This window comes from Tamandua tetradactyla, chromosome 16 (assembly GCF_023851605.1).
Source record: "Tamandua tetradactyla isolate mTamTet1 chromosome 16, mTamTet1.pri, whole genome shotgun sequence".
In the NCBI taxonomy this organism is placed as follows: Eukaryota; Metazoa; Chordata; class Mammalia; order Pilosa; family Myrmecophagidae; genus Tamandua; species Tamandua tetradactyla.
The window spans coordinates 25,600,975-25,626,038 of record NC_135342.1 but is presented as its reverse complement, the minus strand read 5'-3'; the positions used below and the strand labels follow the sequence as shown (position 1 = coordinate 25,626,038).

The 25,064-nt window shown below is 50.5% G+C and overlaps 3 protein-coding genes, 2 long non-coding RNA genes and 1 pseudogene across 16 annotated transcripts in view; 2 read left to right on the top strand and 4 right to left on the bottom strand.

Moving 5' to 3' along the window:
- Positions 1-238: 238 nt before the first annotated feature.
- LOC143659245 (activating signal cointegrator 1 pseudogene) lies at positions 239-5,208 on the bottom strand (annotated as a pseudogene).
- On the top strand, positions 4,305-5,557 carry C16H19orf33 (chromosome 16 C19orf33 homolog). 5 transcript variants are annotated; one of them, XM_077132011.1, is made up of 4 exons: positions 4,305-4,438; positions 4,551-4,648; positions 4,795-4,854; positions 4,997-5,557. In XM_077132011.1, exons 1-4 carry the CDS (start codon positions 4,417-4,419, stop codon positions 5,144-5,146), a joined length of 330 nt encoding a protein of 109 aa, XP_076988126.1. In that variant the 5' UTR covers positions 4,305-4,416; the 3' UTR covers positions 5,147-5,557. The 5 variants fall into 5 exon arrangements, with proteins under 5 accessions (XP_076988126.1, XP_076988125.1, XP_076988124.1 ...); XM_077132010.1 differs by having other exon boundaries at positions 4,792-4,854; positions 4,997-5,556; XM_077132009.1 differs by having other exon boundaries at positions 4,551-4,854.
- On the bottom strand, positions 5,320-14,863 carry YIF1B (Yip1 interacting factor homolog B, membrane trafficking protein). Of its 6 annotated transcripts, none has more exons than XM_077132000.1 (9): positions 14,516-14,634; positions 14,326-14,359; positions 8,915-9,153; positions 8,727-8,831; positions 8,486-8,564; positions 8,294-8,351; positions 7,030-7,185; positions 6,842-6,935; positions 5,320-5,759 (listed from the first exon to the last, which is right to left on the bottom strand). In XM_077132000.1, exons 3-9 carry the CDS (start codon positions 9,116-9,118, stop codon positions 5,604-5,606), a joined length of 852 nt encoding a protein of 283 aa, XP_076988115.1. In that variant the 5' UTR covers positions 9,119-9,153; positions 14,326-14,359; positions 14,516-14,634; the 3' UTR covers positions 5,320-5,603. The 6 variants fall into 6 exon arrangements, with proteins under 6 accessions (XP_076988115.1, XP_076988113.1, XP_076988111.1 ...); XM_077131998.1 differs by having other exon boundaries at positions 14,326-14,413; positions 14,516-14,633; XM_077131996.1 differs by lacking the exons at positions 14,326-14,359; positions 14,516-14,634 and adding an exon at positions 14,657-14,863.
- Positions 14,677-23,874, top strand: KCNK6 (potassium two pore domain channel subfamily K member 6). 3 transcript variants are annotated; one of them, XM_077132006.1, is made up of 4 exons: positions 14,688-14,870; positions 16,741-17,371; positions 21,975-22,370; positions 22,470-23,874. In XM_077132006.1, exons 2-4 carry the CDS (start codon positions 17,050-17,052, stop codon positions 22,691-22,693), a joined length of 942 nt encoding a protein of 313 aa, XP_076988121.1. In that variant the 5' UTR covers positions 14,688-14,870; positions 16,741-17,049; the 3' UTR covers positions 22,694-23,874. The 3 variants fall into 3 exon arrangements, with proteins under 3 accessions (XP_076988119.1, XP_076988121.1, XP_076988120.1); XM_077132004.1 differs by having other exon boundaries at positions 14,677-14,870; positions 21,975-23,874; XM_077132005.1 differs by lacking the exon at positions 14,688-14,870 and having other exon boundaries at positions 16,659-17,371; positions 21,975-23,874.
- LOC143659249 (uncharacterized) lies at positions 16,385-19,671 on the bottom strand. Its single transcript, XR_013163481.1, has 3 exons — positions 19,516-19,671; positions 19,236-19,361; positions 16,385-16,758 (listed from the first exon to the last, which is right to left on the bottom strand). It is a non-coding gene; the product is annotated as an uncharacterized LOC143659249 (long non-coding RNA).
- Positions 20,240-25,064, bottom strand: part of LOC143659250 (uncharacterized) — a 34,343-nt gene continuing 29,518 nt past the window's right edge. Inside the window, exon 3 of the long non-coding RNA XR_013163482.1 lies at positions 20,240-20,412. This is a non-coding gene — a long non-coding RNA (uncharacterized LOC143659250). The remainder of the gene's footprint in view (positions 20,413-25,064) is intronic.

Sequence of the window (25,064 nt, the reverse complement as noted above, 5' to 3'; positions counted from 1 at the left end):
CCACTACATAAGTAAGAACACACTCCTTAAGAAAAATATACACAGTTTGGTTGAGTTTAAATTCTGAGAGATTCAAGCCTTATACTAAATCCTTTAGATTTCTGCTTCTTCAATTCTAAAAGGACCAATGGATAGCAATTTTGTACACAAAACTCCACTAAGTTTTTCTCCTGGGTCAGATGGCTTTATTTAACTCCATTAACCCTTTCTTTGCTTCTTGATGCATCCTGGAATTCAGTTTCCAGATTTTTAAATTTCCTTTAATAGGAAACTTCACAATCATTTGCTGGGGATTTGTGCAGATAACAACAAATGGAGACTTCTCCAGAACATCAGATAGTTCCATCTTCCTCCTCCACATTATTGACAGTGCCTTCCAACATGAAAAAGTTAGAATGACCATAGCCCACATACCCCTAAAGAAAGGGCTAGAAAGATGAATGGTGATGGTAGTTATAGAGAAGTAGCGTTTAACAAACGAATATGATTGCTGAATCATTAAATGGATATTTCTTTTAGTCTCCAGTATCTTAGAGCAGCTAGAGTAAAAACTCAAAATTGTGGAATTGTAACCCGTACCAAACTCTGAAATCTGTTCTACAACTAAGTTTTGCGCTGTGCTTTGAAATTCATTGCTTTTTTTGCATGTGTTATTTTTCACAAAAAAGAAAAAACAGTCAATCATGATGATAAAAAAAAATATTTATTCCTCTAGCCTCCAATGTTCCGGATCAGCTAGAAGGAAAAATCTGATATGATGGTATGGTAGCCTAAGACAAACATGGGATCTGTCCTGTAACTACTTGCTGAAGAGAGCTTTGAAAACTATTGCTTTCTTGCTTTGCTTTGTGCATATGTTTTATTATACAATTTTAAAAGTTAAAAGCAAAACAAAACAATAACATCAACAAAACTAATGGAAAATCAGATTTTGAACTGATTTCTATGCACTGTTCTTTTAATTGCTTCTGGGACAAGCAGTCAGTTAGGGCCATACAACCCAGAAGACAGGCAGATGGACTGGCACTGGGAAATTCTAAATCTTTCCCACGAAGATGGCAATATGTAGCCTGGAGTTCTGAGACTTCTTGAGTGGAGGGTTTTTTTGGCTGTGGCTACTATCCAAAGGCATCCTCTGTGAAGAGTGTGCCAGGTTCCACCCTCCACCCTTCTAATCCCTTTAACAAGCAGAGAAGCCCAAGGCTGGTGCTTCATCAAAGCCTTCCTGAAATTACTTGGTCCTGGATTTGCAACCGGTGCCAATACGAGGTGAGCTCTAGTTCTGATCCTACTGAATGGAAAGCCTTCTGGGGGCTGGTGCAAGTTAGGATTCACCAGAACTCCCAAAAGTTCTTCAGAAAATTTATCCAATTTTGCTGACTGGCTGGTTAAAGGTTCCATTGGTAATGACCTATATTGCTCATCTAGTTCGCTGTGATACTCTGCTAGTGGATTTTCTTCTTCCAGGATCTTCCTGCCTGCAAAATCAGTGGTGATCTTCTTAGAGAGTCAAGCGGCATGTTGAGGTTCTCCCAGCAATTCCTCATTTCTGAGAGCTCCCCACTCAATTTTGGACAACTACACATTGCAATCACTGGCAAAGTAATCTACCTTTCATCAATGGCCTGAGTCCTTCAAATACTAGTTTTGTCAAATTCTAACAGTCTGTCTTTGTGTTTGACAGCCTTTTCCAGACCAGATTTAATTCGAGATTCCTGAAGAAGGAGATGTCCACCTTTCCAGAATTCTCCATCCCTGACATAAGCTTCTACAATTTCTGGTTCTTGTTTGAGTCATGCTGAAAAATATCCTGTTCTGCATGAGGAAATACCAGAAAGCCACAGAATAAGCAGAGGTCAGAGCCCTTTTGTTCACAAACAATACGCCCACAAATGAGACAGTTATTGATGAGCTTGTGCTTCTGGCCCAGGCAATCACATGGGTGGCGACTAGAGAGCAGGACTGCAAGCCTGTCCTGCTCCTCTTTTGTATATAAATTGACAAACTTTGTCTTCTTTAAGGAGCTGCTGTTCTCTTGTGCTTTGGCCAAATCAAAAAGTGTTCTGACCTCTATGGTTGTGTCAGGTTCAGCAAATGTAGGAACTTCTTGTTTCTCCCTTTCCGCCTACTCCTATTTAGCTGGCCTGATCTCTACCCAGCTGAAATGTCACTTTTGAAGCTCTGTTGCAAAGGATCAGATATCAGTCCAAGATCATTATTTTGTCATTTGATTAGAAGCTCTTCTAAGAATTGACCTTTTATGCCTTCATTTCCCTGGAGGTCAGTAACATATTCTCATATCTCCTCAGCACTCTCAATTGACAAAATATACTGCATGATCTCCTTGCTGACATCCAAGTCAAAAGTTTCCCATAACTGCTGGGAGCATCAGCGCACCAACTGTTCCTCGGGTGCTGCCCCGGCCATCGCCACCTTCCCAGCTGTGACCAGCTGGACAGGATGTATTATTTTTCTAAAACAGTTTTTATTGAGGTGTACGCTACATAAAATTCACCCCTCTCAAGCATACAAAGCAATGATTTTTAACATCTTTACCGAGTGGTGCAACCACTACCATAAAATCAGTTTTAGAATATCTTCATCCCCCTACTAACATTCCTCAGGCCTGTTTCCAGTTAATTCCCATTGCCAACTCCAGCAAGTACTATAATTTTGCCTTTTTTGGTCATTTCATATAAATAGATTCACAGTATATGGTCTCTTGTGTCTGGCTTCTTCCACCTCACAGGTTTTTTAAGTTCATCCATGCTGTAGCCTGGCTCATGGATTTGTTCTTTTTAACTCCTGGACAGTATTCCATCATATGGAAATACCATATTGTCAATCCACTCAGACAGACATTTAGTTTCCAGTTTTTGTCTAACTTAGCATATATTTTACCTTGTTTCTTGTTTATCTCCCCTCTAAAATGTCAATTCCATGGGAACGGCATTTTTACCCATTTTGTTCCCCAGTACTTGAACTGTGCCAGGCACATAGTAGGTATTCAATAAATATATACTGGATGAATGAATGTGGCTTAAAAAAGATCAGGTCGTGGGCAGGCCACGGTGGCTCAGCAGGCAAGAATGCTTGCCTGCCATGCCAGAGGACCCGGGTTCAATTCCTGGTGCCTGCCCATGTAAAAAGAAAAATCAATAAATGACTTTAAAAAAAAAAAAGATCAGGTCGTAAAAGAGCTCTGGTGACATCAAGTAGGGGAAAGGAGTGGAGTGAGGCTCCGTGGAGCTGGCCCTAAGGGTAGGCCCCGCTGAGGAATGGATGCAGGAGTGGAAGACCTGAGTGGAGCCAGGGCATGGGCAGCTGTTACTGCAACATCCCCAGGCCTCAGCCTCTGCCTCCTGCTGCTGCCTAGACACAGGCCCTGTGGGGCCACTCCCTGCAGGGAGGAGCAGCCCCATTGCTGGTGGCACAGCAGGGCTGGAAAGGGCTGCACAAGGACCCCAGCCTCACAACCATGAGCATACAGCTCCTCTTCCCTTGGGACCTGCGCCCGGCCTGGAGTTGGGGGAAAGGCTGGGCTCGTCTGGCTGCTCCTTTCACTGAGAGCCCCAGTTCTGGCTTGCTCATGCTACATTTGCCCCTCATCAACTTACTGGAATGCTGGTGCATCCGTTTCCTCGTCTGTAAAATAGGGAGTGAAACAATACCTACCTTTTATTTTTTCAATGATCTTATAAAGCACTTACTCAGTGCTAGGCATCATTCTAAGAGATTATTAACCCATTTGATTCTCTCGACAACCTCATGTGGTAGCTGTCATCATCCCACTTTACAGATGAGGAAACTGAGGGACAGAGGTGAAAACGACTTTCCCAAGGTCAGCCAGCTGCTAAGTGACTCCTCAAATTCAGCAGATGGTTCCAAGTCCACACTCTCCACCCCTTCAGATACTGCTTCTCATCAAACTAGAGGATTGCTAATAGTGGCTAAATGCACACACAGCCCTTGGAACAGTGCCCAGCATGCAGGGCAGGGCACGGCAGGGGGTGTGTTGATGTTATCATGGCACGCAGAGGGGCATGGGCCAGCACCCTCCCTCTCATTTCTTCAAAAGTGGACACCTGGCCCATTGGGGGAAAGCTTATCACAACTCCAGCCCCTTCTCTTCCCAGAAATCTAGTTTCCCCCCTTCTCCCTGGAGGACCCCATCCACAGACGGCCACCTCACCAACCAAGACTCCCAGGGAAAGTTGACTACTGCCCACCCTCCTCTCACAGTGAGACCAAGCTGGGCGGTGCTGGGTGGGGTGGTGAGTCAGGGCTAAGCTTCGGGACAAAGGTTGGACAGGCTCCTGAGTCTTCCTGGCAGGCAGGTCCCACTGCTCCTCCTTACCCCCGGCAGCAGACTGTCCAGGCCCTCCTGGCCCTCCAGATATAACCTTCCTCACCACCATGGAGTTCAACCTGTCGGCAGGTGCGCTCCTGGGGAATGCGGGACTTCAGATATGGGGCACCAGACTCAAGCTCACCAAGGGGCACTCCCCCGCCACCTGCACCAACACACCCAGCTCTTCTTCTCTCCGCAGCTCTGGCGACCACTTCCAAGAAACCCGCGGGGGCGGGTCAGGAGGGAGATCCCAAGCACAGCTCCCACAACGTAGCAGGAGCAGCTGCTAATCTCAGGGTAAGTCATTTCAATACATCCCGCGGGAAGAAGGCACAAGAATTACTTTTGATCCCAGGACCCTGCCGAGCCCTGGGCTTCCAACCTGGGGGCGATGGATTGGGCAAAGGGCCCCCAGGCCTCACTGTCACGCCTTCCACCAGCAGAGTCACAGCAGCTCCTCAGACTCCGGGAGCAGCCCCAGCGACTCAGAGTCGGAACCTAAGGTAAGTTCTCCCACCTCCATCCCAGGCCCGAGCAAGCGCCCTGCGCCCCGGGTGAGGGTTCCAGTTACAGCGCGAGCGCGGGCTCGGGTCCCCACTCGCAGCCAGAAACCATCTATTTTCCCTCCCACCCCGGCTGCTTTAGGCCTCACAGCCCCATACTGCGGGATCAGAGCAGCATGGACGTACGCCCAAGGCCAAGAAGCCCAAAGTGAAGAAGGAGAAGGAGAAGGGGAAGAAGGAGAAGAAGGAGAAAGGGAAAAAGGGGAAGGAGAAGAAGGCGGCTGCTCACTGACTGGGCCTGGGAGGGGCTCGTTAAACCTTCCCCGCTGTCTCTAGGTTACCCACTCCGCCAATCTCCTTACCCGCCCTTTCCCACTGCTGTTCCCCGTCGCCCGCCCTGTCCCCCCAGGGCTAGGCCGCCCCCTGCCGGTCAGCCCACACGCCAGGCCAAGGAGACACTGCCTCGCTAATGCCCGTTGGGGTTTATTGTTTCTTTAACTGCGGCCGCACTCCGTGAGCGGGTGGCGACCGGCTGCGGCCTGTGCAGCGCGGGATCGCTGCGCACCTGGAGGATGGGGGACAGAGCGGGAGACGCTAGGCGACGGGCGGCGCCTGTGGCAGACTCGGCGGGCCTGGGGGCTGGCGGGCCGACCTGAGACCACCACGCTGGCGGCGGCGCGCAGAGGCCCTGGGCGCCGCGGCTGGGAAGCTTCCAGCGGCGGGGGGGAGGGGGGCGAGGGGGCGGAGCTTCACCGCACCAGGTGGAAGGTGAGCCAGTACATGAGCAGAGGCTGCGCTGCCGCCACGGCCATCGTAAGGTACATGCGCAGCTGGTTCCGCGCGCCGCGCACCGGGACCCCTTCTGCGGCCGCTTCCGCCAGGATCTTCAGACGCAGTGTCCGGATCTGGGGTGGGGTTTGGGGAAGACCAGGGTCAAGGGGTAGGCCTGGGGCGGTGCGCTTGGGCCTCCTCCTAGCTTCTGCCCCCTTAAGGACAACACAACCAGGCCAAGTCCCTGCTCTTCTCCAGCCCCCAGTTTCTGTATCCATATAGTAGGAGCTGGAGACAAGGTCACAGCCCTATGTGACCTCACTTTCCTCATCTGTCCATGGTGGACAGAAGGACACAAAGTCTGCTCCTCTGGGGCCTCGGTTTTCCCGAAATCCCTAACAGATGATGAGGACTTGCTTCTGGCAAGGACCTATGAGTTAAACCTCCCAGGAGGGCTCCAAACCCAAATGCCAAGCAACGAACATAAATGTGTGTGAGGTGGTCAGTGCCATCGTGGGTACCTGCTGAAGGGGTGCTGAGACTCAGCCTTAGCCGTGGCACACATAGAAATGCTGGCTGGTGTTGGCCAAGGACAATTTTTTAAGACAAGCCAGAAATGTCTTTTGTTTTTGTTTTTTTAACTTTTAAACGATGACATCTAAGTCCAGGTTTGGCCTAGGGCTAGATTTGGCCCACCACCCACCAGTTTTTTGCCTTCTTCTCACATGCTCACACAGAATCCTCCCAGTACAGTAAGAAATGGGTGCAATTATCACCTCCACTTTAAAAAAGGGGAAACTGAGGTTTAAAGAGTGGTTTGCCCAGGTTGCAGTGAAGCTGGAACCAAACCTAAGCTTAGTAACTTCACTCCAGCTGGACAGGCTCTCAGAGAATCAACTTCTGGGAATGCTGCAACTTTTGCATCCTCACAAATTTTGACAGGAAGTGGCTCACATGTAAGGAGAGTGGGGTGAGGGTGAGGGAAGGGTGGGCCCAGCCTGGCATACTGCATGTTAGTGTTCCCTGACCCTAGCACCCTGTCTGGCTTCTCACTCTCCTCAGGCAAAGAGGAACAGGAAGGATCCTCTTCCAGGAAGGCCTCCCTTACCAAGGACTCTTTAGGGGTCCAGACTCCCTGCCTGAAACCCTCAGGACCTCATCTGTGCCCAGGAGGCCTGCACCGCCAGTTTCACCTTGCCCTGAGCCCCCAGCTCACCATGAACACAAAGATGGACATGCAGCACCAGCCCAGCACCACGTAGTAGCCTGTCCTCCCAAACAGCAGACCCATGAGGACCCCGCCGATCATCCTGGAGGGCAGAAGAGGGAGCCTGGTCTGAGGGAGAGACCTGGGGGCTGGAGCTGGCAGGTGTGGAGGAGACGGGGGAGGAAGGAAGCACTTACCCAACATATTTGTAGCCCAAGAAGGCCACCAGGTCGATGGTGGTGAGGTCTGTGTTGACAGTGACCAGGTAGAGGCTAAGCAGGATGGCTAGCACCTCCAGTGTCAGCCAGGCCAAGGCCGAGCTGGCCTGTAGCCCCAGGAGGTCTGGTGAGAACCTGCCAGCACCCATGCTCTGTTATTCAATTGGCCAGCTCAGATTCTTCCTAAGCATCTGCCTGGGCCCAGCCATTTGCTGGAGATAGGGTGGAAGGGTGACCAAGATGGACCTGGGCCCTATTCTCACTGAAATACCAGTCCATAAGGGTAGAAAGACACTGACAGTGTCCCCAGACAGTGATAGCCCAGAAGGATCAGGGCCAGGATGGGGGAGGCACAGGCAGAGGGATCAGGACCAGGATAGGGGAGGCACAGGGGGCTGTGGGAGCCCAAAGGAAGCATTAGCCCATTCTGGGGTGAGGAGGAGATTAGAGATTGCTTCCTAGAGGATGGGACACCAGCTGAGTCCTGCAGAAGTAAGGAGCTATTCAGAGAAGAAGGCCCTTGTCTGTTTTGGTCCCTGCCATATTCCCAGTGCCTCAATAATTAATTGATTCTAGCGGCAGTTGTTTTCAGAGTCTCAAAGGAAATGAACAAGGGACTATGAGCAAGAAGCAGGAGGTTTGGCCTGTGCAGAGGTGGGAAGGCTTCCCTGACAAAGTGACATTGGAATAGACACATTATAAATGAGCTGGTACTTGGAAGGTGATGGTGACATAGGGGAGGAAAAGATCCTGAGCTAAAGGAAGTGGGTATGCAGAGGCCCTGGGGAGGCAGGAATGGCTAGAGGACCAGAGTGGTGGGGGCAGAGAGAGGGTGGGTCAGCTTGGCAGTGCTGGGCTAAGGAGCTAGGTCTTGGCCCAGGGACAAGGAAGCTATGGACAGCCCCTGAGCAGGGCAGGCCAAGGCCAGGCCAGCCTCTTGGACAAGACCTCCCTGCAGGTGTTGGAGTGGCAGTGCAGAGAGTGTGTGTGTGTGGGGGGGGGGGGGACGCGATGTGGGGAGGGGCAGCTCATTAGGAGACAGCAAGATTAAGATGGATCTGGTGGTGGGAACCAAATGGAAGACTAGAGGCATGAAAGAGGGAAGAGGTGAGAGTGATACTGAGGGGAAGCCCAGGGCTCTGGCCTGAACTGACTGGGAACATAGCAGGGCTGTTCTGGGGGATGGAGGCTGCGCCTCAGCCTCCAAACCCCACCCTACCCCTCTGGTCCTGGCCCTTCTTACCTGTCCTGGGTCCCCAATGCAAGGCCAGCCACCAAGATGTAGGTGATGAAAGCCATAGCTGGGGGAAGCAGACAGATACACGGACACTGATCAGAGGAAGCAGGGTCATTCTGGGGCCTCTGGGCACCCAAACCTCTGCCCCCAATGTGCCCACCCAGAGGGAAGACACCATGGGGAGGAGCTGGGGGGAACCTGGAATGTAGAGGTCAGGAGCATTGACGTCAAAGCGGGGGGCCACTGGTGTGTCCTGCTGGTATCGCACCTCCCAGTCCTGAGGGGGAGAGTAGGGCAAGGGCAGGACCCTGGAGCTTGGTTCCTCCCACCCGGCAGGCAGACCCTCCCTCGGGGCAAATCTACATCCTGCCCCTGACCCCCCACAGGCTGGCCAGACCCTGAGGGGTCACGCAGCATGCAGCTGAGGACTGGTACTGACCTGGTGCAGGTAAGGGAAGAAAAGCAGGCCCAGCTTTTTGCCCACATACATGGTGTCCACAGCGAAGTAATACTTGAGCTTCGTGACGGGGATGAAGCGGTCAATCTAGGAGACAGAGCTTGAGCCTGAGGCTTTGTGGCCCCCATGCCCCCCCTTCACCCCACCCCCGCCAGCACCCGCCCACTCACGTTCTTATCCACCAGCTCCTTGCCCTGGGCAGCCAGGCTGCTCCCATAGGCCATGGCCATGTTGGACACAGGATCAGCCAGGAAGGCCGCTGGTGGCGAGGTGGAGGCTACGGGGTAGCCCAGGCCGCTGGGTGCCCGCTGGGCCCCATAGCCCCGACTCTGGGCCGAACTCGTGTCGTCAAAAAGCTGGTGGGGGTCAGCCATGCCTGGCTGGGACACAGGGATCCTCCGCTTCGAGGCTGTAGGGGAAGTGGGGTGCGGCACCTCATTCTTCCTGCAGGAGCTCTCCCTCACTCTCCTACCCCAGCAAAGGCAAGTGCTCCGGGAAGGGCGCTGGTTGTGGTTGGATGGGTCGTCAAGTGCAGGCTTTGCCTGCCTGCCACTATCCAGACTTTCCTCTGTCTAAATAACAATAATGATGATGACGGTGGTGATGCTGATAGCACCTATGCCCTGGGGCCTACTGTGTCCACCATCCTGTACTAAGCTTTTACAGGCACGGGTTCTGTCCACACCTCCCCCTACACTCCTTCTCCCTCACTTGGCTACAGCCACAAGGGCCTCTTGATGCTCCCTGGACACACCAGAGACGCTCCCACCCCAGGGCCTCTGCACTGGCTGCTCCCTCTGCCAGATGCTCTTCCCCACATGTCCAAATGGCTTCTTCCTCTCTTTCTAGAGGTCCCTGACCATCTTGTCTGCCGCTGCATCTCTCTGTGCAGCCCCTTTCCTACTTTGCTTGTCTATATACAACTCTGCACCATCTCATAAGGTAGATATTTTATTTATTTTGTTCACTGTCTGATCTCTTCCATTTGACTGTAAATCCCCCAAAAACAGGGATCTTTTTTTTTCAAATATTTTTATTGAGAAATCTTCTCCCACATACAGTCCATATATGGTATACAATCAGTGGCTCACAAAATCATCACAAAGTTGTGTATTCATCACCATGATCTTTTTTAAAAAAATAGGGATTATTTTATTACCTGTATTTTTAAATTTTTTGTGAAAAATAACATACATACAAAGAAGCAATAAATTTCAAAGCACATAGCAACAATTAGTTGTAGAACAGATTTCAGAGTTTGGTATGGGTTACAATTCCACAATTTCAGGTTTTTACCTCTAGCTGCTTTAAGATACCAGAGACTAAAAAAAATAGCAATATAATGATTCAGCACTCATACTCATCTGTTAAACCCTACCTTCTCTGTGTAACTCCACTACCACCTTTGCTCTTTCTCTCACTCTTTAGGGGTATTTAGGCTATGGCCATTCTAACTTTTTCATGTTGGAAGGGGCTGCTGATAATATGAGATGAAGATGGAACAAGTTGATGTTCTGGAGAGGCTGGCCCCTCTGAATTTCAGGGCTTATCTGGTCCAGAGATGCATCTGGAGGTTGTAGGTTTCTGGAAAGTTACCCTAATACGTGGAAACTTTGTAGACTCTTCTGTAATGCCCTAGGTATTCTTTAGGATTGGTAGGAAATGTTCTGGTTGGGGGTTGGCAAGCTGTGATAGGTAACAATGTCTAACTGAAGCTTGTGTACACCATGATCATTTCTAGAACATTTGCATCACTCCAGAAAAAGAAATAAAAAGAAAAAACTCACATATCCCATACCCCTTACCCCTCCCTCTCACTGACTACCAATATTTCAATCTACCCCAACGTTTATCCTTTATCACCCCCTATTATTTAATTTTTATCCTTATTTTTTTAATCATCTGTCCATACCCTGAAAAAAAGGAACATCAGACACAAGGATTTCACAATCTAACAGTCACACCGTAAAAGCTATATCATTATACAATCATCTTCAAGAATCAAGGCTACTGGAAGACAGCTCAACAGTTTCAGGTACTTCCCTCTGGCCACTCTAATACACCATAAACTAAAAAGGAGATATCTATATAATACATAAGAATAATCTCCAGGATAACCTCTCAACGCTGTTTGAAATCTGTCAGCCACTGAAACTTTATTTTGTCTCAATTCTTTCTTCTCCCTTTTAGTCAAGAAGGCTTTCTCAAACCCATGATCTCCTGCCTCATCCTGGGACTTCTATCCACATTGCCAGGGAGATTTACACCCCTGGGAGTCATGTCCCACATAGTGGGGAGGGCAGTGAGTTCACCTGCCAAGTTGGCTTAGAGAAAAAGGCCACATCTGAGCAACAAAAGAGGTTCTCTGGGGGGTGATTCTTAGGCATAATTATAAATAGGCAAAAGCAGGGATCTTTATCTTATGCATGGCTGAATCTCTGGGGCCTGGAATAGGATGACGGTACGTGTTCACTAAAAGCTGGAGGAAAGAATAAATGGCCATTCTCATTTCATAGATGTGGAAATCGAGTCCCAAGCAGTTAAATGACTTGTGCAAAGGGCCAAATTTAGCAAAGCAGGAGTCTAGCTAAATCCACTGGATAAGTATTAGAATAATTAGGTCCCAAATGAGCACTTACCCCATGCCAGGCTATATTCTTTTTTTTTATATGGGCAGGCACCGGGAATCAAACCCGGGTCCTCTGGCACGGCAGGCAAGCAAGAATGCCTGCTGAGCCACCATGGCCCGCCCGCCAGGCTATATTCTAAACACTTACCATGGATTTACTCATTTAAGCATCATGACAACTCCCTTGTGTCAATGCTATTATCATCACCTCCATCTTACAGATGAGGAAACCTGAACCTCAAAAAAGTTGAGGCCCTTGTCCCAAATCATACACATAGTATGCGGCAGAGCCAGATATCAAATGTCTTTAGAAGTCCCCTCTGGCTTCATGAGAGGAACAGACTGTTAGGCAGCAAGAAGGGAGGAGGCTGCTAAGATGGTCTGAGTGGGAAGCAGGGGGATGGGACCAGGGTGGTGGGGTGGACTGGTTCTGGAGATTGGACAGATAGGTCTTGCTGGAGGAGTGCTTAGTTAGGGTAGTATAAGGAAGAGGGAGGAGCCAATGACATTTTCTTAGATTCTCGTTCAAGTAACAGAGTGCTTGGGAGTGCTACCTACTGAGATGGAGGAGGTGGGATGGTGGCATTTGAACCCTGCACTCTGGCTCCAGAGCCCATGCTCCTAACCAGTGCTGCTGCAGCAAATAATTACTGAAGTCTTCTTATGTGCCAAGGACCATTTTGGACACTGGGAACAGGGTGTTAAGCTTATAACAGGATGGGGAAAGGAAATCAGTCTGCTTGTAACTTTGTCTCTTTGTATCTCAGTTTTCTCCTCAGAAGAATGAAGTTAACCGGCCCTGCCTTCAGAATTCTTACTAGTGACATCACACTCATAATCCACTCAGCCCATTGGCCTGGCACTTAAAATGCGGTCAATCCATGTCACCTACTAGCAGTTACTAGCCCCCAACTCTTTCTCTCAAATATTTGTAGCCTGAAAACAAACCTGGGTCTTCTCAATCCAAAAGCAACAAGCACTGGATCCTGCCCCATGCCTCCAAGCCCCACTTCCCTTTTCCCTCTCAAAAGCTTCCATGCATGGTTTGCCAAACCCCAACCAAAACCACTCCTGCCAACCCTAAAGAAAATCTAAGGCTCTGAGATTCCACAAAAGTTTCACACACTAAGATTACTTTCCAGAAATCTACAACCTCCAAATAGGTTCCTAGGTCAGATAAGTCCTGAAACTCAGAGGGGCCAGCCTCTTCAGAACAACTAGTTCCATCCCCCTATTCCATATTATTGAAGCCCATTCAAACATGAAAAAGTTAGAATGGGTACATCCAAATATCCCTAAAGATAGTGAGAAAGATCAAAAGAGAAGGAGGAGTTATAACAGAGAAGATAGGATTTAACAAATGAGTATGACTGCTGAATCATCATATTGACATTTCTTTAGTCTCCAGTATCTTGGAACAGAGAAAAGGAAAAACCTAAAATTATGGAACTGTAACTCATATCAAACACTGAAATCTGCTCCATAACTACTTGTTACAATGTACTTTAAAATTTATTGTTTTATATATATATTATTTTTCACAATAAAAAAAATGTAAAAAAAGAAAGAAAACATGTTTTGAAAAAAAATAAAAAGCTTCAGTGTAATGGCTTCCTCCATTCATTCCTGTCACCCACTCAATCTTGGGCATTTAGGTCTCTGCCCCCACCCAGCCTCCAAAATGCCTCTCAGCGCTACCAACACCTAAGCTGTTGTTCCACCCATGTCTGACTCAACCCTTCCTTGCTCTTGTGGTTTCCCAATCACCACACATACTAGCTTTTCTTACCTCTCTGATCCCTACATTTATTGACCAACTGTTAAGTGTCAGGCTCTGCTGTAGGTGCTGGGGACAAAACACAGCAATGAACTCCATAATAAGATTTCTGTTTGGGAAGATGGGATGCTTCTGGTCATGGAAAATGATGAGGGGTCTGCAACATTGTGAATGAGATTAATTCCACCAGACGGTGGCTGAGATGGGAACATTTATTGTGTATATATGTTCCCATAATAAAAAAAAAAAAGAAAAAGCAACTAAAGAGATGATGACAATTAAATGCAAAACCTAATCTTGGATGAAATCTTAATCAGGGAGGAGAAAAGGTTCAAAAGGAGATTATTGGGAGGTGGGCCATGGTGGCTCAGCAGGCAGAGTTCTTGCTTGCCATGCCAGAGACCCGAGTTCAATTCCCAGTCCCTGCCCATGCAAATAAAAAAAGGGACATTATTGGGAAGTATGCAATTGGGACAAGTGCAATATAGTTTGTGAGCATTATATCAATGTTAAATTTTTTTACTTGATAACTGCACTTAAGATGGTTACATAAGTGAATATCCTTGTTCTAAGGAAATGTCCATGGCAGTTAATACAGCACCTGTGCCTTCCCTGTTCCAGCCCTGACCTCTGTGTCTGTGCTTCCTGCACCACAGCGCCATCATTTTGGACTATCACAGTCTGTCTTCTACTCTGGAGTACAAGCTCCTTGAGGACAGGAACCAGGACTATGTAGGCACTGCTGTGTCCCCAGCAACACCCAGCACAGGGCCATCCAGGCATCTTACTAATGGTTAAAGGTAGGAATGGGCACATCACACCTCTCCCTCAATGGAAAGGCCTTCCTGGTTTATTCCTTTTACAGCCCTTACCACTCCCAAAATTGTCTTGTTAACTTGTTTGCCTCCTAGTTTAGCACCTTGCCACTAAATGAGCTGTAAAGTAAGGGCCAGGGCTATCTGGTTACTATCAGATCTCCAAATTCCAGCACAGGGTCTGACACAAGGGGAACTGAGGCAAGAAATACTGAATGAATGAATAAGTGAATAAATGAGGTGCACTCGCTCTCATGGCGATGAAGAGGAGCTTCAGAGAGGCTAATCGACACAGATGGGAAAGGGGGAGTAACAGTACAATAAATACAGGTTCAAATCTTAAATGAGGGGTTAACATACCGCTCCCAGTTCTCGGAGTGCCTTGAAGGCCGCACTGAGTCATAGGGCACCGGGGAACCACGTAAAGATGAGCAGGGAGGGCAGATCACTAACAGCGAATGAATGAAAGCTGCAATTCTCTGCACACATCACACAATATCCTGCCCCCAGTTTTTTTTTTTTAAAGAATCGAGCGCAAAGCGCTCCCTACCTGGACCTGGCATCCCTGCTTATGCACACCTCGAAGCTTCTGATCCCTGACCTCTTGACCTCCGACCTGCAGCTCCCCAGCCAACCGCCGCCGCGGCCCCGACCGCCTCTGCCCGCCGGATCACCCCGGCCAGCCACGTACGCCACTTACGCTGACGGGGCGTACCCGTCTCTGCCGCCGCCGCCGCCGCCAGGCCTGCCGGGTGCATCCTCCTCGGTCGCCCCCGCCTCAGCCGCTGTCTGATACGTCTCCGCCGGCTCCCGTAGCCACGCCCCCGGCGACACGACAGCCAATGAGAGTCACGATCGTGCAGAGGCCACGCCCGCTCATGGAGGCCTGGATAACTGGACGGCGAGTAAGAGGCGGGGACTGGGGGCCCGTGAAGGAAAGAGTCAGGACCTAAGAGCAGGGGGCGGTGGCGTGGAATAATCCTAGCGGTGGGGGAAGGGGTGGCGGCCATGATGGGAAATGTAGGCGTCGAGCGAATGGGTCGATGGGAAATGGAGTTCCGTGTAGACGCGCTCAATTTGGGTAGCTTTGGGTACTGGGGAATCCCTGAAGGGCGTGGAGCAGGGAAGGGCAGATCCATTTCTCTTCCCGAGGGCCTAATGGGAGTTGTGTAGGCTCTAATGCTGATATAATTTTGGCAGTCCTCAAGTATGTAAGTAAATATTTAGAATGACAAAAGATAAACGAACGAATTAGGTGAGATGAGGAAGACCAGATGTCTTTCTTGGAAGATTTCTTTAGGCAATTTCCCAGAAATTAATTCATAAAAATGCTCTTGTGTTGCAACTGGGCCGCCCCTGCCCACGAAAAACACTCTACAACCCTGGCAACTCGTGACACACACAAGTGCACCTGCATGCAAGAAGCTCTGAAAATTAAGTTTCCTCGGTCTCCCCCTCCCCCTCAGTCTCTCCTTTTCTCTCAGGCAAAGATAATGGTGGAAATGTCTTCTGGGCAGTGATAACACTCCGGAAGGATGTCAGCAAGTGGCCCCATTACTGTGGCTTTCCCTCCATCCTCCGAGATAATACTGGGATTTGTTGCTGAGGCATTGTCTTTTCTGGGGACCCTTGTGGACTGCTCTGGTCTCTCAGTTGTGAGTCCTAATTCAGTTGCTGTCCTTTTTAGTTAGTGAGGTGCCCCCATGCCTCTTCTGTACCTACCCCCCATTGTCTCCTCATCCTCAGCCCTCCCCACTCTCTTCTCCATTCATCTCATCTGTGAATATTCTTTATTACTAAAGCAAGAGTTTGGGCTTCCTACTGGCCTCATGTTCACTCCTTACTGCTTATGTGACTACTTCATTTTTAAACCTTAACTTAATTGTTTAATGGGACTATTATGGGAGGGGTTGAGGATTCAGTGCAAGTCCTTGATTACTGGCAGCTACTGTTACTGTTTTTATTCTCAGATGTCTTTTCCTGTGGTTGTCAGTCCTGAGTTGGGCTTTGCTCCAAAAACTACCACAGTTTTATAAATAGAAGTGGCTGGGGCATGTCTGGGCTCTTCCACCAGCCAGATGTGGGCAAGATTCTGGGCTGCCATCCAGAAGACTGCCACAGAGGGCCCTGAGCTCCAGCTGGAGGGGGGTTGTGGAGAAACATAAAGGAAGGAAAATTTCCCATACAGGTATGCATCTGTGATTCAGCCAGAAGAGACCCTAGCTCAGTCCTATTCATCCTTTGGGTCTCAGCTCAGATATCCCCTTCCTCAGGAAGCAGTCTTGACCTCCCCAGGCTGGATCAGCCACTTTCTGTGGGCTCCTCCTTCCCTGCCCTTGGTCATACTGCCTGTGTCTCTCCCATCCCAACCCTGACCACCCTGGGCCGTCACTCTCCGTTGATGTTTCTGTCTCCCCATTAGACTGGAAGCTTCATAAGGGCGGAGTCCAGCTACTGCGGCCCCAGGTCGCCTAGCCAAGAACCAAGCATAAAGTTGGAGTCGATCAAAGATTTGGTGAAAAACTAGGGATCCCCATTCTGTCCAGGAGGGCCCATTCTGTCCAGGTGCCCCCGTGGTGAATGAAGCGCCACCTCCAGGTGGGGACGCAACCCCATTTTTGGGGCGCACGACTTGATGAATGGAGCCAGGGCTGCACTCGCCCCCGGAGCCACAACCTGATGCAGTGCACTGCGGTGCCGGGTGTTCCTGAGAAGTGGCGGGGCGACTCCTCGGTCGGCGAGAGGGAAAGAGAACTCGAATTCTTTCTCACACAGGGAGCAGAACCGCGCCGCCTGGGAAGAACAGAAGGAAGGAAAGGAAGGACGGGAGGACTCTCGGACTTGGAAGCTCTGGAATCCACCCTCGGGGTACTAACACCTGGCGGTTGGGCGTGCCTCAGTTTCCCAGAGGCGGGACGTTCCTCCACTCCTGCCCGCCCCTCTTCTTCCACTTCCTCTTTGGGGCGCGGGTGGCCGCGCCTCAAATACTCCCGGAACTGAAGCTAGGCGCCCGGCGCCCGGGAGGCGGGGGCCACGTCAGGGGGGCGGCCGGGGGCTACGCGGGGAGAGGGTCCCGCCGGCACCATGAGGCGGGGCGTGCTCCTGGCTGGCTCCCTGGCCGTGTACGCCGTGTACCTGGTGCTGGGGGCGCTGCTTGTGGCGCGGCTGGAGAGACCGCACGAGGCTCAGCTCCGGGCCGAGCTGGGGGCGCTGCGGGCACAGCTGCTGCAGCGCAGCCCGTGCGTGACCGCTCCCGCCCTGGACGCCTTCGTGGAGCGGGTGCTGGCAGCGGGACGGCTGGGGCGCGCGGTGCTCGCCAACGCGTCCGGGACCGCCAACGCCTCTGATCCCTCCTGGGACTTCGCCTCGGCGCTCTTCTTCGCTAGCACTCTGGTCACCACCGTGGGTACGTGAGCGCCTTCTCCCCAAAGCCAGTGAGGACCCGGGCCCCCCACCCTGTTCCGCCCCCCTAGAGAAGCCCTCATGAAATATTCTTATTCAGGGGTCACACCAATTCCCTCTGTGCCTAGGATCCCCTCAAAATCCCACACTGAGTACCCACACTCCTGGTCTTTGCCCTCCTTGCCCACTCCCTTCCTCCTAGCAGGAAACCCCCGAGTTCCCTCCGAGACTAGGACCTCCCTCAGAGTTCATTCCACTACGCATTTGAGACCCCATTTTCTGGCCCCACTCCGCTTGAGAATTGGGTCTGGTCCAGTCCTCTCTGGGCCTAGGATCACCCTCAGACACCTTCAGTGCTGACCGAGTCCCACCACTTGAGACCCTCACCCCCTCAGGGCCTGGACCTCAACCATACAAGAACATCTGCCTTTCTCTCTGGGCTGGGGACCGCCATAGAGACACTACCCCATGGGGAAACACACCTTCAACTTTCTCCCAGGGGACCCTGAATCTCTAGACACAGCCCTCCTGGCACCCTCAGGGTGCCTCAATGCTGCAAGACCTTAGGCCCATAGGGATGCTTCAGCAAGGACCAGGGGCCCACAGCTGAGACTACTACCCCTCCCGACCTAGACCTCTCCCCAACAAGGGCCCCTGCTCTCCTCTGGACCAGGAATTTTCTCCCAACAGGGACATCCTCAGTGCTCTCTGAATCTGGAACTCCCAATTCAGAGACACCTCCCCCCAGTAGGCCCCAAATGTGGGTGCTTGAAAGGGCCCCAGCAAGGAGGGAGCTGGAGCACTGTCCAGGAAGGACCACTGCCCCCTCTCTAGTCAGAGGCCTCCCAGACAGATCCCCATCCCTCAGTCACCAAACCACCTCTCAACCCTTTCCATACCAGGGACTCCACGTGGGAGTCATCTTGAACCCAGGTCCCCCTGCTGAGACTCCCACCCTTCAGCTATCAGGGACCTGAGCACTCTCCACCTTGTCAAGTATAAGTGGAATCCCTTCCCCCAACAGGGTGCCCGCCTAGGGACCTTGGCTCTCTGCATCTGTTATTCCTGACCCAAGAACCCCTACCTACCCTAGACTTCCCAAGCAAGGGACTCTCTTGGGGGGCCTGGGGTCCCTCCAATCTTCAGATCCACACTAGGATCCCCTCTCCACCCCAGCACAATTACAGCCTGTTTTGACCCTCAAATTCTCTCTTCCATAGAGGACATTCTAGGCCCCTCCCCGGTATCCACTCAAGACCATTACAGCTCTCCATCCTTGCCAGTCCTCAGCAAGAATCTGAGACCCCTCCCCAATCTTCCGCTTAGCAACCCCTTTCCCATCACCTCCCTCAGGCATCTCTTCAGAAGCCCTTTTTGCCTGAGGGCTCCCCTCCCAATCCTAGTTGTGATCCATAAAATGCACTCGCCAGTGCCTGGCTTCTCCTTAACCAGGTTCCATTTCAAACCAAGATACTGGCCCCTGATTTAATATTACTGACTCCCCAGACCACTTTCCCTGAGCTCTCTGCCCCTATTCTCCCACAGCCCTTGAGAATCCCCAACCTTGGGAATTCCCACCGCTTGCACTGCACCCCCAGACCTGGAAAATCCCTGTCTTGTTCGAGAGTTAGTCCCAACCTCCACCCGCAGCCCTCCCCCAGCCCCCAACTTCCTGTTTATCTCTTTGTTGGGGATTTGGATGGAGGGGGCTGGGACCGGGCTGTCTCCAGCTCTAAACTCTGCCTCCTAGCAGCAGCACTGTAATAGGGGGTGGTTTTTGCCTTTGGTGCTCTATGATGTGGATTGGAAAACTAAGGCTACAGAAGGCAGAGCTGAATGATCCCAGCGTCTGGAATGAGCCTACCTACCTCTGGGACCTGCTCTTCTTTGTCCTGGCTGGACCAGTTTTACCTGTTCTAAGGCTGCAGATGCAACCTGGGTTTGGATCCCTGCTCAGCTGCTGCTCATCTCTAGGCATCCATGATGTCCATCACCTGTAAAAAGGGGATAGTGACACTTCCCATTTCCCAATAACAAACAACCTGCTGGAGGTCTTACCACATAAGTGCTTTACTCAGAGCTTCTTCAGCACAACAGCCTTGTTCTTCGGCAATGGAAACTGAGGCCCAGATAGGTTGAATAGCTTACCCAAGATCACACAGCTAGGAAGGTGAAGAGTGGGGATTTAAACCCCAATTGTCCCATACTGCTAACCAACATTCATCACTACCTCTTAGGCTTGGCTTGAAGAAGAATGATGTGTGTGAAGTGCTCAGTAGTGGTAATAATTGATGTTTGTTGAGCAGTCAGTTATAATTGTGAGTGAAGCCAGGAGCCCTGAGTGTAGAGAAATGGAAAACCAATTAAATATCATTCAAACACTCTTCCCACAGTGTCCCTAATTTTGTAACAGGCCCAAATCTTCTGAGGAAGACCAGTGACCTGGAGTTAATCCAGGTAGCCCCAGATGGAGGGGCAGCCCTGCCTAGAACTAGGAATCAGGTGAGAGGAAGTGAGTGTTCCAGTCACTATAACTCTTTACTTGCCTTTGCTAGGTACCATGCCATGTCCAAACCCAGTAAGATTATATATGAGCCCATTTTGCAGGGTACAAAACTGAGGCACAGAGATGGGGAGTCTCTTGGCCGAGGTTATTCAGGGAGAAATGGCAAAGGACTGATTTGAAGTCAGCTCTTTGAGGTAGTAAGTTAATGGCCCCTATTTGATTCTAACTGCGATTCTTCTGTTTATAAGGAGTTCATGTCATTTGTATACCTGATGTTTCAGCCAAGCTGCTGGATTTTCTCCATCAAAACCCTTAATATTAATGCAGGCTGTAATAAGAGAAAACCCTTAAATACAGTGGCTTAAATAATATGGAAGTTTATTTCTTGCTCACATTCAAGGTAGTCAGTTCAAGGCTGTACAGACAGGGCTCCTTCTGTCTCATGCTCCTCCATTACACCTCTGCACGGTTTTCATTCCTAATATCACCTTGTGATCCATTGTGGCTATTTAGCTCCAGCCTTCACGTCTGTGTTCCAACTGGCAGAAAGAAGGAGGAAGGGAGTCAGATGGGCATCCCGTTCCTGAAAGGATACTTCCTGGAAGTTGCTTGCTTCTTTTGTGTATATCTCATTGGTTAGAAATTAGTTACGGCCAATTTTCCTTGTAAGGTAGTCTGGGAAATGGCTTTATTCCAGTGGCCATGTGTTCGTGAGATCTTTTTGTATGGAAGACAGGCACAGGTAAAATGCCTGCCTGCGTGTATTGATCACACTTTACTGATCATACTTTATTGATACCCAAAAAGTATATTGATCCACACTTTATTGATCACAGGGCTAGATCTGTAGTCCTTGGGCAAGACATTTTTCTTTCAATTAAACCAGGCCCTTTACCACCCTGTCATATCTCTGACCCTTTGGTTTGAGCGGAGAAAAGAAAGGAGATTTTTTTTTTTAATTTTTTATGATTAGCAGGTTTATTGAGATATATTAACACACCACACAGTCCATCTCAAGAATACAATGAATGGCTCAGAGTAGCACAGCATAGTTGTCCATTCATCACCACAGTCAATTAAGAAAGGAAATTTTAATATTGGACATTGCCACTGTAAGCCAGCCCACCAACACCTGAATGTATTCTCCTTTATCATGTTTCTGTTTGTGGAGTTCACACCCACACAGGCCTTGCTGTGTTCCAGTGTGGTATGGGAACCTGGTGGGGCCTGTCACACCCATTTTAGAGTAGTGGAAACTGAGGCTCAAAGCCAAGCTAGAGCCTGTACCCTTCATTCATTATTTGGACAATTATTGAGTGCTTACTCTGTGCCAGATATCAAAACAGAAAGAAACCCCTGCACTCCTGGAGCTGACACCCCAATGGGGAGGCAGGCAGTAACCAAATAAGTAAATATTACAGTGTGTTAGAGGATGTGTTATAAAATTACAAAAAGGGTGTTAAAGTTTTAATTCAGGAGGTTGGTCGAAGGCATCATTGGGAAAGTGATGTGAGCAAAATCCTGAGGTTGGGAGTGGATGAGGTAGGCAGATACTGGAGGAAAGAATATTCCATGGGATGGGAACAGCCAGTGCAAAGCTGGGAACATGCTGTTCTGTGGATTATCAGCTTGGAGGCCTGTGTAGCTGGAACAGAGTGAGCCATAGGGTGAGTAGAAGAAGCTGAGGTCAGGGAGGTGATGGGGAGATGGTGCGGGGCCCGTGAGCCACAATTGAGGACTTTGTCCTTTTTTCTCTGTGAGATTGAGCCACAGGAGGGCACTAAGCAGGGAGGGCCATGATCTGACTCCAGCATTCATAGTGGGTAGCCAGAGGCCATGGAGGAGACTGCTTTGATGGACAGGACCAGGGAGGGAAGTGGGAAGGGTCTGGATTACAAAGCTAAGAGAACAGGTTGAATGTGGCTGTGAGTGTGGGGGAAGTCAAGAATGGCACAGGCTGTTAGCCTGAGGCTGAAAGGGCAGAGGTGCCATCACCCAAGACAGGAGAGACTGAGGAAGGGGCAGGTTTGGAGGTGAAACTAGATCTTGGTCTAGGGTGTCCGCAGACCCCAAGTGGACAGAAGGATTTCCCTTCCCACAGGCTACGGCTATGCCACACCGCTGACCGACGCAGGCAAGGCCTTCTCCATTGTCTTCGCTCTCCTGGGTGTGCCGGCCACGATGCTGCTGCTGACCGCCTCGGCCCAGCGCCTGTCACTACTGCTGACCCATGCACCCCTGTCCTGGCTGAGCATGCGTTGGGGCTGGGACTCCCGACAGGCAGCCCACTGGCACCTGCTGGCTCTTCTGGGAGTCGTGGTTACCATCTGCTTCCTGATGCCAGCGGCAGTCTTTGCCTACCTCGAGGAGGCCTGGAGCTTCCTGGATGCCTTCTACTTCTGCTTCATCTCCCTATCCACCATTGGCCTGGGTGACTATGTGCCTGGAGAGGCCCCTGGGCAGCCCTACCGGGCCCTGTACAAGATGCTGGTCACAGGTGAGTGGGGTGGCTGGCCGGGGATCTGTGGGGGGCAGGGAGGAGGGCCTGCCCTGGGATCTGAGCCCAAGTCCACCATCACCTTCTGCCATCTCTCAGCCTACCTCTTCCTGGGCCTGGTGGCCATGGTGCTGGTGCTTCAGACTTTCCGCCACATGTCAGACCTGCACGGATTCACAGAGCTCATTCTGCTGCCCACACCCTGCCCTGCTGGCACCAGCGAGGATGAGGATGATCGAGTAGACATTCTGGATGCCCAGCCAGAGCCACGCCAGCAACTCAATGCCAGCTGCCACGCCAATTATGCCTCTATCCCCAGGTAGCTGGGGTAGGTGCCCTGGGCTAAATGGAACTGGCCTGAGGCCGAGGTGCCCACAGGACTGGAGCTGATGGTATGACAGTGGCGACATGCACATACAGGTGCTTATGGGATGCTGTAACTGGCTGTCCTTTATTTTACAGCAGCAGGCTGGGAAGCAAGGGGCTGGCAGGCCCTGCTTCTACATGAGCACCCAGCACTGCCTTGCTTTCCTTTTCTCTTGGTTTCTCTCCGACTCTGGGCCTTGTGGGCTCTCTGGCTTTCCTACTACCTATGTCATTCCTTCTCACTGTCTTTTTTTCATTCTCTTACACACTTCATCTGCCTCTCTCACTCAGCTGATCACTAACTGCTGGCTCTACCAGGCTCTAGGATCAGACCTCATTCCTGTTGCTATGCTGTGGGCGCTACACTGCACCCTTCTCTGAGTCTTGATTCTTCATCTGTTCAATGGAAGGATATTTTCACTCATCCAAAACTCTCTCCTTCATGCTTGACCCTGTGCTGGGCAAGGCTACAGACACAGCAGTGGTCAGGATGGCCCTGTACCCTGTTCTCATGTAAACAGAGCAGTAAACAGACCCACCCCCCAACCAGTGACAGCCCAGAATGCTCAGAGCTGCAGTGGAGGGAGCACAAAGCAGAGGGGCCAGGGCTGGAACCAGGGAGGCCCAGGCCAAGTGGTCAGGGCAGGGATGGGGGAGCACAGGGAATGTGCCTGATACAGTCTGGAAGCTCAGGGAAGTCTTCCTGGAGGAAGGGACAACTGAATTAAGACTTGAAATATGAGGAGTAGACTGAAAAAGAAGTTGTACCTGCCTTTTTTACCCTGAGTATCTCCAAGCAACATGATGCTGTATGGAGAGCCCTGGCTTGGGGCTGGTTGACAGAACTTCATCAGCAGCTAGCAGGCAGGAAACTGAGGCAGGATTCTAGTCCAGATCTGAGTGGTAAGGAAGCCATGACACCACTGTAAAAGCTGCCCCTGCTTTCCTGCACTAGCTGCACTCTGTGCACTGAGCTCTGGAGCCAGCCAGCCTGGGTCCACATCCCAACTGAGCTGCTTCTTGGCTATGACCCTGGGCAGTCACTTCAACTCTGTGATTCTCAGTTTCCTTATCTGTAAAAATGGCAATATTAATAGTATCTACTTCAAAAGATGATTGTAAAGAGTCTGGTATGTTATGCTGTGATGCTTTCTTTGGCTAGGCCCTGTTCTAGATACTTCACATATGAGGAAAATAGTATTATCATCCTCTTTCCACAGATATGAAAACAGGCCCAGGGAGGGGAGATCCCTTGTCTTAGCCACAGAGCTAGGAAGTGACTGATCTTATGTGTCACCTCCTCCATCAGTAATGGCATTACCACCAATGGCCTCAGCCATGGAGTTCTTACTCTGAACGAAGCCCTGTGGAAGTTGCAGAAGGCACAGGGAATTTGAGCAAGGCCTTGATAGATCAATTGACTGTGGGCAAGGAGAAAAGGCAAGGGGAGGATTTTCTGGGCAGAAGGACTGAAGCATGGAGTGAATGGGGGAAGGAGGGTGGAAAGTAACATAGGCACGTATATCTTCAGTGTTCTCAAATGACAAGCTTGGGAATGTGGCCTCAATCCTGCAGCACTGGAGAGTCTTGGAAGGGTTTTGAGCAGGAGAGGCTCATGGTTAGGTTTGGGCTTTAGGAAATTCCCCGCCCTGGCCACTGTATGCAGGGGACCAGAAGGGGAAACTGAGGTCAGATACCCAGGGGAAGATTCGGCAGAACAAAGCAAGAGATGATGGGACTGAGACGGAGAGGAGGGGTAGGCAAAGGGATACTCAAAGGGTGACGAGAGGTCAAGTGGACAGACATGGGCTTTACAGGTTAGAGGAAAGGAGAGATGAGGCCCCTCCAAGGCTCAGGAATGGTCAATTGGCCAAATGCCCCTGAGATAGGGACCTGGGAGAAAGAACAGGTTTAGAGGGAGATGCTGAGGTTACTTTGGAACAAAAGGGGAGGCATTGGGAGGACACAGGACCTCCAGGGTTGGGGTTCAGAGAATGAGTTGAAGCTGGAAACAGATAAGGGAACTGATGCCATGAGTATGTGGGTGGCAGCCCTGTGAGACAGTGAAAAGAGATCAGCCTTATGGTATTTATATCAGAAAATATTTAGACTGTAACAAAACTCTTACTTGCATTGGCTGAAACAATGAAATAATATATAATGTACCAGGAAGTCCAGAATTGGTGAGAGCTCCAGGAATGATATAATCCACAGCTCTGAGAGGGCCTCCTGGTCCCAGGTTCCCTCTGTCTCTGCTCTGTGCACCCTTAGGTGAAGTTTTTGCCCCTACAGAGGCTCCCCTCATGGCCCCAACGTGTCCAGGCATCA

What these genes read in the sequence shown, in the direction of transcription:
- C16H19orf33 (XM_077132007.1), top strand. Translation starts at nt 4,454, where the DNA reads ATGCGGGACTTCAGATATGGGGCACCAGACTCAAGCTCACCAAGGGGC. An exon ending in GAGCAGCTGCTAATCTCAGG is followed by an intron (nt 4,649 to 4,791) that starts GTAAGTCATTTC and finishes GCCTTCCACCAG; the next exon opens with CAGAGTCACAGCAGCTCCTC. An exon ending in ACTCAGAGTCGGAACCTAAG is followed by an intron (nt 4,855 to 4,996) that starts GTAAGTTCTCCC and finishes CGGCTGCTTTAG; the next exon opens with GCCTCACAGCCCCATACTGC.
- KCNK6 (XM_077132004.1), top strand. Translation starts at nt 17,050, where the DNA reads ATGAGGCGGGGCGTGCTCCTGGCTGGCTCCCTGGCCGTGTACGCCGTG. An exon ending in CACTCTGGTCACCACCGTGG is followed by an intron (nt 17,372 to 21,974) that starts GTACGTGAGCGC and finishes CCCTTCCCACAG; the next exon opens with GCTACGGCTATGCCACACCG.
- YIF1B (XM_077131996.1), bottom strand. Translation starts at nt 14,723, where the DNA reads ATGCACCCGGCAGGCCTGGCGGCGGCGGCGGCGGCAGAGACGGGTACG. An exon ending in TCCTGACCTCTACATTCCAG is followed by an intron (nt 8,352 to 8,485) that starts GTTCCCCCCAGC and finishes TGCTTCCCCCAG; the next exon opens with CTATGGCTTTCATCACCTAC. An exon ending in GCATTGGGGACCCAGGACAG is followed by an intron (nt 7,186 to 8,293) that starts GTAAGAAGGGCC and finishes GGGTGCTGGCAG; the next exon opens with GTTCTCACCAGACCTCCTGG.